Here is a 14,965-nt window from a genome sequence, read left to right as displayed (position 1 = left end):
AGATTCTGAAGGGGTTTTCATGTTAAATGGGGGAAAGAGGATTGTAGTGGCAGTAAAGATGCATTGGCAGGTTTTGCATACATTGTCTTGGTAAGGTCTGATTTTATTTGATGTGGAAAAATCTGCTCCTGATGATGAGTTTGGCAAGATTTCATTATGGGGTTTGAAAGCTGTGAAGAGAGGGTTTGGGGAAATCTCTTTCAAGAGCTGATCTTACTGGCTTGTTTTAGGCATTCTTCAGGGGCTGGTGAGAAACCACATCCTTGTACCAAGATTTCCTATTTCTGGCCCTTAATTTTTTCTTCGAAAAAAGTGTGGGATTCATTACTTTGTCAAGAACATTGTTGAAGCCTTCCTACCTAGAAAACAGTACAAATCAGAAAGCCTCCATAGAACTATGGTTTTTCCCCATGCTTGTCATAACCAGCTTTCAAAAGACTACTCTTCATTGTCATCTTAGAGATCAAGAGATGCTTCAGAGCCTGGTTTCAGTCTCCCTTATGCTGGTTTTGAACTAGTACAGTTCCCCTGACTAACAGAATTGTTTCCAGTCTTAACTTAAGCAAGATCATAATCAAGTCTAAAGACTCCTGGGAATCCTGGAAATATTAATGGTTCTTCCATAGAGAATCAGACTCTTCAGGAGGACACTTACTAACCATCTAATAATGTACTGAAAAGAGACCCAAGCGATGATGGTACAAGTACAGCCACCGTGTCCCAGGAGCAACTGGGACTTTGCTCATGAATTCAGAATTCTGTTTTCTCCAACAGGAAGATGCAGCTCAAAACGGCATACAAGCCTGATTATTACTGATGCAACATTTGCTGTTAACAGGGACACTCCAAGTAGGAATGAAATTGTACTGGCATGGAAATGCTAATTATTGCAGGGGCAGAGATGATGTTATCTCTGAAAGTAGCTCATGTAAAACCCAATTTGTTGAGTATTAATCAGCTGTTTGTACTTAAGGAGACTGAAATTCCTTTTGGTTTTTTTAGTATTAACTGAATTCAGTATTCTGAAGTCCTGCCTATAAAAAGAGCATGCAGATCTCTCATGGGCATCAGCTAAAACTAAGTCTGTCAATAGAGAAGCAAGGTTAGAGTTTTAGGATGAAGAATTAGTGAAAAATTCACGCTCAGAGCCAGATGAGTCTACCCTGGGGAGACAGGAAAAGAAGTAGGAAGTGGCCTGTTTGCAGACACCCCGCAGCACTCTTCTCCATGGCTGACGTCAATCTATTCCTCCTTCCATCTGCTGGGAGGGCGGGCATATCGCATACTATGTGACCTGGGATCTCTTTAATTGAAGAATCAAATTATCCAAGAGTCCGGTGTCGCTCAGAACATCTTTACAAAACTCAGCAACCTGTCTCACTGAGGAACTGAAAAAGGAAAGGCAGAATTCCTCTACATCTTTTTTTTTTCCCTCCTTTTCCTCTGTATGACAGAAAAATCCAGGACCCAAATAGAGGAACAAGGCAGCACTGTAATGGCATTGTACAAACAAGGAATAAAAACAGTGTCTGATCCAGGGATCTTACAAGATAGAACTATGGAAGAAACAGAGAAAAAGTGATGGGGTGGGGGGGGGGGAAAGTAAAATGATCATGTTAGGTGTAACAGATAGAGAGGGCTTTCATTTTTGCTTTTCTAGTCCTTTCTTTTGTTTGCCAGATGTTCTAGGGGACAGAGCATGAGTCTCCTTGCTGGTCTGGACTGTGATTTCTACAACGTCACTGAAATTCTGTTCCTCCGTCTGAATTTTGAGCTAATGTTTAGTTTTTGCATGAGCCCAGGAAATTAAGATCTCACTCTGGACTGGAACATAATCCCTTCTCACACGTCAAGTTATGTATGTTTTCACACACAAACTAGTTAAGGTTTCTCAAGTTTGTACTTGCATTACTGTGAAAATACAAGAAAGTCCTGGACTAAAGCAAGCTTCAAACCAACATAGTTCCTGTTTCCAAGCATTATCTTGCTGTCCCAGTATATTACTGTGTGTGTTACTACACCTGACCTCCTCTCCAAAGCACTGTTTCAACTCCGCAGCATCAAACAGCCACAGTCCTGCTGTCTGATCTGCACAGGTGGATATGTGCAGCTACGTGGAGAGGGGGAAGTCTTGTGGAGACTGAGGTTTACACAAAAAGGATGAGATTGTAAAATCAATGCCACAATGCATGTACAGCACTTACCTCTGTGTGCAGAATGAATGTGTAAGCAAATCTGGCAATGCACTGAGTTGAAAGGTTTTTAAATGATCCTTTTAAGACTCTGATTTGTGAGTTTGACTCCTCTGGGTTCTGTCTACCAAACTGACTTCCTGATTTTTGAAAACTGATTGACTTTGGAGCTGTGCGCATGTGCACATGCATGTAACTTGACCCCAATGCCGAAGCTTCCACAGCTAAAGGATGGAGGTCAGTAAGTAGGTCTCTAAGGAACTCATCAGGGACTCCATCAAGTAGGTCTAACTTACCCAAGTAGTGCCTAAATACTGTGATGATGGAATACTTTATATCAGATCTGTCAAACCTGTAGCCTGCAGGCCACATCCAGCCCACAGAGCTGTTCCACCTGGCCCACAGCACCAAGAGGGGCCAGGGATTTGGAGGTGGGGAAAGCAGACGCAGGGTCTGCTGCCAGATTCCCAGCGACAGCCCCAGTGGGCACACGGGTGGGCGGCAGAGAGGTGAGCGGCAGCTGTGTTAATCGGTCGGCTCCACTCCCCCACACTCCCCTCCAGTGCTGTCTGGTCTGGATCCAGCAGGGGAGTTTGACACCCCTGAGGAAGCACGTGTGTTGGCACAGGGTCTTGTGCACACTGGGTGTCACTGCAAGTTAAGCAGCACAGTGTAGACAATGCTAGATTATATTCCAGATAATTGCAGTGACAAATTCTAGATTCAGAGCCTCTGGCTGGAAACATATGAAATGTCCCTCTTCTGTAAACAGCCTTTCTAACGATCTAGTTACCCATTTACATTTTCTTCCCAGTTTAGATCTTTTGCTGGCATGATTTTGCCTCGACAACACGCGGTTGTTTTTTCGCATGTATGCTCCGTTTTTAAGCAATTCTCTCAGCACTCGTGGCATCAGACAGAGCAGGGCTATCTTAAGAACTTTATATTCCCTACTCTCTCACTAACTGTAGATGAAATAACTTGCATAGTTTCCTTATCATGTTTGTTTCTGTTTATTCAGAAATTCCCACTTGGATGGGGTTCAGTGTTTGTCCTACTCTGACACTGAGAACAGTAACTTGAGAGTAATTGATGTGACTTCCTGCTAAAATAGGACTTAAATTTGTAGCATGAGAAAATCCACTTCAAGTTGATATAGCTTGGCATGTGCTAAAAATACCAATATGTACATGGTTTTTATTAGCGAATGACTAAGTAATGTAAATATAATAGCTTGTTTCAGTTCTTCAGCATCTGCGTCATGTCTGAGCGCTGCTCCTGAATTCCAGAAGAATTCACATATAAGATTGTTACAGACAGACAAAAATCCACGTATTTGAAAAGGTTTTTAATTTGGTGAATTATCACCAGAAGAGTCATTTAGTTTCTTCCTGATGTAGAGAGATCTATAGCAAGAGCAAGCACCAGATAATATGCTTACATTTCCATTTTTGCTTAGTTCAGTCAGTATTTTTGCGAGAAATTTTTGCTCTTCCCCCCTTCCCACTGCACCTTATTTGAGTGATCAAGAGGGAAAGATTTCGCACCACAAGAAGTACATGAAATTTCTTGGAGATGGTTGTAGCAGCAATTAGCATTAGGGATCCTGAACAGATTTGGAGCTGGAACACCCACTTGTCAGTGGCAATGATAGGCTTTCCCTCTGAAAATAGTTTAATCTAAAAATGGAGTCCTAAATTGCTAATTTATTAAGATCAAACATATTACCCTTCTCTCATGGTTTTTCCTGGGGCTTTGCTAAACATGCTGGCTTGGCTGGATGGTTGTAATTCATGAGAGTGAGCAAACCAAGAGCAGAGGCGCAAATGGCCCGTCTCATGGTCTGGGCAGGACTGCACCCCCAGCATGCTGCACCTTTCCGACTCGTTCCAGCAGCAGAAGCAGTACAGGACCAGAGGTTTGCTGCTGCTGAAGGAGACGTCATCTTTTCCTTTTTCTTTTGGTGCTGCCATGCACGTCAATTGGCCAAAAGAGGAGGTGACATCTCCCCCAGCAGCAGTGAACCTCTGGCTGCTCCTCTTGCACAGTGTGCCAGAGCCAGAGCTGCTGAAGGGAAGGTACTGGGAGTGTGAAGGAGGATGGACAAGAAGGTTGAGGCACCCACACCTCCATCTTGCTGCCCTCTCCCCCCTAGCAGCACCTGAGGCTTGTGCCTCACTCACCCACCCACCATTATGTTAATGTGTAATAGTTTCCTTGGGAATTTTTCTTCCCTTATACCGTACCTCTACATAGACTGTCTGGCCCCAACAAGCACTACAAATGCTCCACACCTGCTGTCCACTCAGGGACCGTGAAGGGCAGTATTTCCCAGCCCACTTAAGCATCAGAGGGGATTGTTTTGCCACGTAGCTGCTGTCACCTGGGGCGTGACTTAATGGAGTCTCCATGAAGTTCCAAAAAGGAGAAGTGGGGTGACCGAGTGGCTCAGGTCCGTGGGGGGACGGAGAAAAGCTGGACATTCAGAGCGGTGGAAAGAGAATGGAACTGATGAATTTCTTTGGTGTGAGTGTGGCATCTCTTGATCCTGAGGAGCATTGCATGCATTGCAGCTGCCTGAGAGGGCACAGTTGTAGGGGTCTCCTTGTTAAAATGCTGGCAGCACATCGCTGTCTTAATGGTAGTACCAAGAAACTAAAAGGATCTGTGAAGCCTTAGCACTTAGAAAGACCAAAGCTGCTGTAGAATCAGTCTTAAACTAAAGTGGGAGTTTGATCTTGGATGTTTTTTTCACTCGATTTTAGAGAGAGTGCCTTCAGAACTCCAACTTTCCTAAACTGGCGCCCTACGGCTATACACATGAATAAATCAGAACTGGAATCTTGTTGGGAGATCATTAGAGACACATCCATGCTTGTTAGGCATTCAGCGCGGTAGTCTTAGACTGAAGCTGGATATTTTTGTATGGCTCTTTCTGTACTGAACTTCCTGAAATGAGCATGTGTTGCGGGCTGGTGCCCCATCCCCACTCCCACTCGGCCTCTCAGCCTGCGCTCTGTTTAGTAGGGTTCTTTCTGGGTGAGCGGAGTGGAAAAATGGGGTGCATTTACTAGGGCATTGCACTGGCACACACAAGATCTAGACTTAAGTGCAGCTTTGCTACAGAAAGCCTGCATACTGCAAGGGGCCAAATGTCATGCCTCAGTTTCCTGTCTGTAAAATGACAATAATGCTTTGCTATCTTACATAGATGTTGCAAGGAATTCTCTAGACACCAGTGTCCAGGCCACAACAGCATTTGTAACAGGCGCTTGACTCCTTTCAGAACATAAACTCTAGTTTGAAATCTTCCAGCTGAAATGAAGGGGAGTGAAATGCTCACGTCTACTTGTGGAGCTGGCCTAAGGAGGCCAGAAAGCATCCAAGTAAAGGGAGTAGGGAGTAATTACAGAAAGGATATCTGGAGTATGGATTTTGGCAAATGGAAACACTCAAAAGTAGGAGAAACCTTCAAGGTAATGTGATTGCAGTCCAATGGCATTGCATATCTTGGGTCATCCTGGAACCTCTCAGGACAGTGCAGCTCTTTCCACTGATTTCCGAGCTTGGAAGCCAGCCTCTAGAGATAGGAGGGTGAGCCAGAGAGCATTAGCAAAGAGGGGAAACCGCTAGATTTATGTGGTAGTATGTGCAGACGTTCTTTTCTTGAGGCAGTTTTCTGAGATTTCTCTTCAGCTGTCTCACGTACCTGTCATACGTGACTTCTGTTCTTTATATACTAGTCAGAAAGCACTGCTGTATAACCCCCATATTTAAAGTTCAAAGTTGTATAATATAATAAACGAATCACAGTAAAAGTGTAGTTTTTTTGCATCCTTTATTTTCATCCAAGCACTGTTTTGAAGCTGAGAATATTGGACACATTTATTACAGTACTTGCTTCTCCTATTTATTTAACATTGGAGAAGCATTGGAGAAGCTCATTCTGTCTAGCATGTAATTGTGCTTATGCATGTGTTTTAAAAATTAAAAATATTCAGCATTATCTCAAACACCATCCCAGAGGAATGACTAAATTCACCGAACTTAATCCATAAATATCACTCGATCTGAATTGTATGGTAGTGACCTGAAAGCTTTTTTCACTTTGTCCAAGAGCCTGTTTTTACGTGTTTAAATCGAACTCAAACAAATTCTGAAAATTATCTCCAGACCTGGTGGTAATGCAAGGCTCTTTGGTCATATTCATTTACTGAGATTGTAGAAGTTGATCTTTTTCTTTAGTTTAAATATTAACATATAGTGAAAAACACAGTTTATTTTATATTCTGCATATTGGTCACCAACACAGATGCTAAATGAAACTATTTCACTAGAAAGGAAACTGGATCTTGTGATGGAGGCAGTGTTGGGATTCAAGCAGTCTGGGTTCGGACATAGGCCTTTCTGCAGAGCAATCCAAAGTGATTGGATTTCAGTGCTTGGAGTTTTATACTGCGGATGGGGAAGGGTGGGAGTCTTCAGAGGTTGATCCAGAAAACCCAGAGGGGCTCAGAGGAAGGCACTTGGCAATGGTGAGCGTGTCTGAATTCCTACCCTCTCAGGAGCTTTGCCTCTGACTCATGCTGCACTTTAGGTGCCTCCATTAATTTGCAGTACAAGCAGCCTAGTCTTGCCCCTGAGGGTTGGTGGCTGTCTGGGAGGGAGGGAGGTGGTGCCCATCTTTTGCCGAGCAATGTAGTGATTAGAGTGTTCACCCAAGCCCTCCTCAGCCTGAGGGAATTCAAACCTACCTTTCCCACTTCAAGGAGGGTGTCCAAATCACCTTGGCTAGAGAACAGTCTGTCCTGTTGAAACTGGATAGCACAGTGCAGGAGGCACAGGGCTAGAGGAGCAAGCAAAATGCACAACGCTGATGTAGCGTAGAGGTTGTGGCACTCTCTTGGGAAGGGGAGTCAGGAGCTCTGGCCTCTCTTGCCAAGGTTATTCCCATTGGTTTTGGGTTGTTTGTTTAACCAATGACTGTCTAATGTGAAATGCATGCACTATGCACTATGGCTGTGGCTGGATCTGACCCTCCCATGCTTTCTTTCATAACGAGTGAATGGAACCTGAGCAGTTTTAAATAAAACCAGAGAGGTATTTTCTCCAAAAAATGAACCCCAAGCACTATGCAGTTCCATGTCAGGGCGGCTAGGATCTGGAACCAACTTCCAAGGGAAGTGGTGCTGGCTCCTACCCTGGGGGTCTTTAAGAAGAGGCTTGATGCCTACCTGGCTGGAGTCATTTGAGCCCAGTTTTTTTCTCCTGCTCAGGCAGGGGGTCGGACTTGAAGATCTACAAGGTCCCTTCGACCCGACTTCTGTGATTCTATGTGCTTCATCAAAATATAATATTTCCTTATCAGCATTTCTCCATGTCCATAGTCTCCTTCCCCTGACGCATGCACACACACACGCACACAATTCCTGCGTAATCTGCACTGTGCTTAACGCAGAATGGGCTTGTTTAGTCTGGAGAAGAGAATCCTTCAGCTCCCTGCAGGGGGGCTACAAAGAGGATGGAGCTGGACTGTTCTCAGTGGGGGCAGATGACAGAGCAAGGGGTGATGTTGTCAAGTTGCAGCAAGGGAAGTTTAGGTTGGATATTAGGAAAACTTTCTCACAGGGAGGATAGTAACACACTGGAACAGATTACCCAGACAGGTTGCAGAATATCTCCATCCTTAGAGGTTTTTAAGCCTTGAGTAGCCAAAGCCTTTACGGAGATGATGTAGTTGGGGCTGGTCCTGCTTTGAGCAGGGAGTTAGAGTAGATGTGACCTCCTGAGGTCCCTTCCAATCCTGATTTTCTGCGCTTCACTGAAAGGAATGGGCTTTTCCATATGCATACCTTGCTGTGATGGTTAGACATCAGAATAAGTTGTCTTTCTTTGTCTTGGCATGTTAGTGACATTAAAGGAAATTTCCTTGCTTAGCTGAACGTAGTTTTTGGGATCAATATTAGCTGTTGTTTCTGGACTTCCTATTCCTTGGTGTTTCCCAATAAGTATACTGGTGGAGGGGGAGAGGAAGCGATCCATTAAGTCAAAAACTATGTAGATCTTTTCCTTTCATTTTTACTACCTAAAACTTGAGCTTTTCCTGCCTGTTCTGGTTTTAACACTTAACAAATTGTGACTGTGTCATAACAGCAGAAGAGCTTTGGATCCAGACTTCAGTTAGCTTTCTGCATCCCTAACGCAGTGTTTAAAAAGCTCTGGTAATTGGCCCCATTTGCAGGCTCGGAGATGGAGCCAAGTACATATAAGCCTTCCTCAAGCAGGAAACAGGAATTAATGCGCAGCATTTCTCATCCTGTGGTTGAAATTTTTGCTGTTGGGAAGAAACACAATAAAAAAACGACTTCGGCTCCGCTGAGAGAATTAAAATGCAGGTTTTCCAATGTTGTGTTGGGGAAATGGTACTATCAATATTTATCTAAAGCATTTTTATGTGGGAGCAGAAAGTGGCTAGCTGAGAAACTGTTCTTTAGAAGCCTGTTGAGACGTTTGGGAACGGTGCTTGCAGGAGCATGTCAGGAGAGTCGGGCGTGTGGGGAGAGGAATGAGATGACATCTGTATTTAGTCAAAATGTAAATTTTTCAACAGTGCTTTCTTGCCTTTAGGACAAACTTAATCGTGGGCTGTGTGACTTTGTAATGCTTTTATACGCAGAGTACAAAACCACATTTCTCATTCCTTTAGAAACCTGACGTGCGGCTCTCCAGAGGCAGCATCGACCGAGAAGATGGGAGTCTCCAGGGCCCGGTAAGTGCATGTGTAGTATTTTTTTCATCTGTTGACTCTCTTAAGAGTTTTCTCAGTGGAACATGCCGTACGCTGCCCTGATTATGGGAGACGAGTTAGTCTGCTCAGTGTTTCCACTATTATTATATGGGTATAAAAGTTTCCAGAAACTCAGCTTCTGTGGGAGCAGTGGCAGCAGCAAACTTGTTCACACAGCACTTTTTTTCCCCCTTGAAGCTTCTGCTGAAGCAGATGCCTGAATGTTTCAGCAAATGCACTGCAGTTATCTCAAAGTATGCACTCCTTTTATTTAAAACCCAGAATAGTTTTGCCTAAATTTCTGTCAACAGGAAGTAAGATTAAAATATAATGTATGCAGTTGTTGGAATAACTGAAGACCTTTCTCAGAAGTAATGCAAGTCTTGGGTAGTGCAACAGCAGCAATCTGTCTGGCCTGAATGAGTGACAATAAAACAAATGGAACAGATCTGGTATTCATTCATTTACAGCCAGACAACAGCTGCAGCCACAGTTTTGTCTCTGACTGACTTAACTCATGTCTGCTTAAATAAAAATGGTTCCCTAATAGTTTGACTGCCATTGGCATCTCTGTCCCATCTCTGCCTTTGATTCTTTCAATTGAGTGTTTTTCTCAAATTAGTATTTTCCTCAATTCACTTGTATCGTTCACTTGAGATGCAGCTGTAAAATCCTAGTCTGTCTCAAGTGTTTGTTCATCAGATGAGCATTAAAGGGGGAAGAGATGTTCTGTTTTTGCAGCAGGGATGGGATAATGGATAAGTGGATAATGACACATCCCTGCAGATTCTCTGGGGACCTAGTCAGCCTTGTTGAGACGCCATAAAGAATCTTTCCTGCTTAAACTTGCAAAAAATATTAATCATTTTGATATGTTTGTGCAAAACGAGCTGCTGTCTTGTCACATTTGGTGCTGCTACTCACCTAGAGATTTTGAGAAATGAGCCAAGGTTTGCAAAGCTGTTTTGAGATGATCTGGAATATAGGCGGCTGTCAGAGATGAGACATACCTGCTTTCAATAGGTGATGTTGTTTCCCCACTGCCGCTTGGCCCCAGGTGTCTGTCTGGGCTCCAGAATAAGAAACAGAACATGTCATGTTCAGACTCCACCACTGGGCAGCCCGGCATTCCCGGAAGAGAGGAGGTGGAATTTTATACATGAGAAAATGAGACCAAAAATGATTAAGGCCAAAAGGTCCACCACATCCTGCTGCCCACTCAAACCTCTCTGGGTGCAAATTTTCAGAGTATTTAGAATTTCAGAAGCACTTGATACGTTCCAAACATAGCTCCCATTGACTTCCCCTGCACTCAGGGGTGTTCATACATCTGCAGATCAAAATATTTCAGTTTGTTCATCTACAAAATGAGAAGCCCTTCTGTGGACTTTGAGGTTTAAAGGACTGGCCCAGCAGCACACAAGAATGCCGCAGCAGAAGCAGGGATATGACCCAGTTCTTCAGGGTGATATTCATCCCCCTTAACCACAAGACCATGCTTTCTTTTCCAGCCATGTCCTGCCACATTCATTACCCATCTCCAAACTTCTGCAATAAATGAAGAGGGGGCTCGCAAACAACAGTCTCCTTCACTACACAACCCTCATTATCCCCATAGCAGGGTGATCCCATGCACTGAGTGAGGTTAGGGATCTTGTGGGAAAACTAGCATGTAATTATGAATGTGAAGACTGTATCATAATGCATAGGAATAAGGAGGCAGATTAATGTTGTACAGGTGAACTTAAGTGTGGCTTTTCCCAACTATCAAGCGCTTATTTTCCAACCTTAGTTATATTCCTTTAATGCATTTTATATCACCTCTTATGGTTTTTTTAAGTGAAAAATTGGACATTCTGTCAAGTGGAACCACTTTAATCATCACCAGGGCTAGAGTCTTTAGGTCAACCCCCTTGAGCTAAAAGAGGTCAACCCCCTTGAGCTAAAAGAGAAAAAATGGGCCGGCTAACTACAGGCCCATTAGCCTGACTTCTATCCTGGGGAAGATCTTAGAAAAGTTTATTAAGGAGGCCATCCTTGAGGGACTGGCCCAGGCTAACATCCTAAGGGATAGCCAGCACGGGTTTGTTGCGGGTAGGTCTTGTTTGACCAATCTCATTTCCTTCTATGACCAGGTGACCTATCACCTGGACAAGGGAGAGGAGATTGATGTCATATATCTTGACTTCAAAAAAGCCTTTGATCTGGTATCCCACGATCACCTCTTGGCCAAACTGCCCAGTTGTGGCCTTGGCTCCACCACGATCCGCTGGCTGGGAAACTGGCTCCGTGGTCGGACCCAGAGGGTTGTAATCGATGGCAGTCACTCATCGTGGTGCCCTGTGACCAGTGGGGTCCCTCAAGGCTCTGTCCTGGGACCCATCCTGTTCAACATCTTCATTAATGATGTGAACATTGGAGTCAGGAGTGGACTGGCCAAGTTCGCCGATGACACCAAACTTTGGGGCAAAGCATCCACGCCAGAAGATAGGCGGGTGATCCAGGCTGACCTGGACAAGCTCAGCAAATGGGCAGACGAGAACCTGATGGTGATTAACACCGATAAATGCAAGGTTCTCCACCTTGGGAGGAAAAACCTGCAGCATCCTTATAGGCTCGGCAGTGCTACGTTGGTTAGCACTACAGAAGAAAGAGACTTGGGGGTCATCATTGACCACAAGATGAACATGAGCCTCCAATGCGATGCTGTGGCTAGTAAAGCAACCAAAATGCTGGCTTGCATCCATAGATGCTTCTCGAGCAAGTCCCGGGACGTTATTCTCCCCTTGTACTCGGCCTTGGTGAGGCCGCAGCTGGAGTACTGCGTCCAGGTTTGGGCTCCACAGTTCAAAAAGGATGTTGGGCTCCACAATTCAAAGGAAGCTTGAGAGAGTCCAGAGGAGAGCCACACGCATGATCAGAGGTCAGGAAAACAGATCTTACGATGACAGGCTGAGAGCCATGGGACTCTTTAGCCTGGAAAAGCGTAGGCTCGGGGGTGATCTGATGGCCACTTATAAGTTTCTCAGGGGTGACCACCAGGATCTGGGGGAACGTTTGTTCACCAACGCGCCCCAAGGGATGACGAGGTCGAACGGTCACAAACTCCTGCAAGACCGTTTCAGGCTGGACATAAGGAAGAATTTCTTTACTGTCCGAGCCCCCAAGGTCTGGAACAGCCTGCCAGCGGAGGTGGTTCAAGCACCTACATTGAACACCTTCAAGAGTAAATTGGATGCTTATCTTGCTGGGATCCTATGACCCCAGCTGACTTCCTGCCCCTGGGCCAGGGGGCTGGACTCGATGATCTCCCGAGGTCCCTTCCAGCACTAATGTCTATGAAATCTATGAGAGGCTGGTGGTGATGGTAATAGTAGTGCACTGTTACCTTGACATGCAGCTGCCGTTAGAAAGGTATCAGACATACTGCCCGTGGTTTCAGAGTCATTTGCTGATGGCAGAGGAATATTGGGAATCGGGAGTCCTGGTTTTATTCCTAGTTGATGAAAATTAAAAGTCTCAAATCTAGTGGTAAATTGTCCCAACTCCATCCCATCCACTCCCTCTCCCCCTATCCAGCCAGTCTGCAGGTGCCATCTCTGCCACATGGGGATGCTAGAACTCCTCAATTTAAACAGTTGGGAGAATTTAATATATTTCCCCTAACCTTGTTTTAATAGGAGTGAAGTGAAATATAAATCCAAAATACACCCCCCCACCCCCACAGAGCCATAGAACTCGTTAAGCAAAATCCATGCAATGCGTGATTAGGAAATCTGTGGATGACACCAAGCCAGGGGGAGTTGCAAACACGCTGGAGGGTAGGACTAGGACCCAGAATGACCTGGGTAGACTGGAGAAATGATGCATAGTCAACCAGGTAAAATTCAACGAGGACAAATGTAGAGTCCTGCATTTGGGATGGAATAAACCCATGTCTGAATACAGACCAGGGAAGGACTGGCTTGGTTGCAGTAGTGCAGAGAAGGACCTGGGGGTACAGTGGACCATAAACTGTCTGTTTTTGTTGCCAAAAAAGCCAACAGTATCCTGGGTTGTATTAACAGGATTGCCACTTGCAAATGAAGGGAAGCAATTCTTCCACTGTTCAGCACCGGTGAGGCCTCACCTGGAGCACTGTGCCCACACTTCCAAAAAAGATGTAGACAGATTGGGAAGAGTCCAGCAGAGTGACAAAAGTGATAGGAGGCCTGGGAAGCATGGCTTAGGAAGACAGGCTGAAAAAACTACGGTTATTTAGTTTGGAAAAGTGAACAGTGAGGGGGTGATTTGGTAGCAGTCTTCAAATCCCTAAAGAGTGATTTATGGAGAAGATGGCAATGGACTTGTCTCTGGCTGTAGGGGTCAGGACTAAGAACAGTGGTCTCAAGCTGCAGCAGAGGAAATTTGTACGGGGTTCCCTTGCTTTATGCAGGTTCTGTATGTGTGAATTCGCTGTTATGTGATGACGCTTTTTATACCAAAAATTTGTTATATGCAAGGTAAATTTACTCTTATGTGATTGGTGTGGTGGAAGTCCACAGTCAACTGTTTGTGTGGTTCGTTGGGAGTGATGCCACAGGTGGAGAAAGAAAAAATTATTTGTGGGGAGGGCTGAGCTGGGTGGTGGTGCCCGGGCGGGGCTGCAGTGTCAGCTCCTGCAGCCTGGCCCAGTCCAGCCCGTCAGCGCGGTGCCCCAGGAGCTGTGAGCCATGAAGCTGCCCAGCAGCAGTGCCCGTGGCCACTGCTCAGGACAGCTGATGCCCGTGCTGCTGGAGCTGCAGCTGCCCCAGGAGCGGCGCAATGCCTCATCAGTGTGGTCGAGGGGGTCAGTCCAGTGGAGCTTTGGAACGTATCCCTATTTGTTCCATTGCAAAGTGAGTTCCCTTTATGCAGATTTGAGGTATGTGCCGGTTTTCAGGAACGCATGTACAGCATAAAGCGAGGGAAATCTGTATTGGAGATTGGGAGGGACTTTAAGTCTGAGGGTGGTCAGGCATTGGACCAGGCAACCTAAAAAAGCCCTGGAAATGTTCAAGACCAGGTTAGACAGACCCTTGGCTGGGATGATCTAGCCAGGGAGGATCCTGTCTTGAGTAGGGGGCAGGACTAGAAGACCTTGTGAGGGCCCTTCCAGTCCTACTTTCTTATGATCCGGTAATGTCCCCTGAATGTTTTTTGACTGAAACATTCACCAGGTACCTAAATTTAGGCTTTTGCAGATGCACATGAGTCTGAACCAGGCGAGTGCCTGGCTCCTGCCTAAGTTCCAGTGCCGCTGCAAAGCAAAGTAGCATTTACATTCTGCAGGCGGTCGCAGTCCAGCTGGCACACTGATCACACCAGCACAGACCAGCCGCTTTGAAATCAGTATACCGTGCCACAACCCATGTATACTGTGAGCACAGGGGAATGTGGCACGACTTTGTATTATAGCATTGCCCTCTGCAGCCAAGAGTGCAAGTCTGGAGGGTCAGCAGGTAACCAAGGAAAAGGGAGCCCAACTCTGTAGCCAAGTGGGTGGTGCTCCCAGCTGGGGGGGGCAAGTCCTGGGTTTGTATCCAGCGTCCATCTAATGGATAGACAGTTGAGAGAGCAGAACCCAGTACCTTCTCCCAGCTGTGAGAGTCTGTAGTACTAGGCTGAAGTCAGACTTCCTTTGGCTTGTGCTCCTGGCCCTCTGACTGTCATGTGCTTGGCTGCAGAGAGGCCTTGCTTCAACAGGAGGGATGAAGGCACAGGCTGTTATACACCTTCTGGGAGATGGGAGACGTGGCTTGGGATGCCATCGGCTGACTGAAGGTGCCCAAGAACCCAGGTCTCGCTCCTTTTCGAATGACATGCTGTAACCACTAGGCTAAACTGTAAAAGATGGGAACCAGAGCCGTTGTGTAATGAGCATGCGCCTGCTCAGTTTGGTGTTCCTCTAGATCCCAAAGTATGAACTATACAATCCTGAGTCTCCTAGCCAGCTCTAGACAGCTCA

The 14,965-nt window shown here is 45.6% G+C and overlaps 1 protein-coding gene across 9 annotated transcripts in view; it reads left to right on the top strand.

Moving 5' to 3' along the window:
- The window catches only part of PTK2 (protein tyrosine kinase 2), a 347,400-nt gene that overhangs the window by 319,581 nt on the left and 12,854 nt on the right, over window positions 1-14,965 (top strand). For all 9 annotated transcript variants that reach the window (XM_090040716.1, XM_090040718.1, XM_090040720.1 and 6 more), the window contains one exon: window positions 8,899-8,961. In XM_090040716.1, the coding sequence (XP_089896842.1) occupies window positions 8,899-8,961 (63 nt within the window). The remainder of the gene's footprint in view (window positions 1-8,898; window positions 8,962-14,965) is intronic.

The sequence above is a fragment of the Crocodylus siamensis genome, chromosome 3 (genome assembly GCF_052110815.1).
Source record: "Crocodylus siamensis isolate JL-2025a chromosome 3, ASM5211081v1, whole genome shotgun sequence".
NCBI classification, from domain to species: Eukaryota; Metazoa; Chordata; order Crocodylia; family Crocodylidae; genus Crocodylus; species Crocodylus siamensis.
This window is presented reverse-complemented; position numbering and strand designations above follow the sequence as displayed.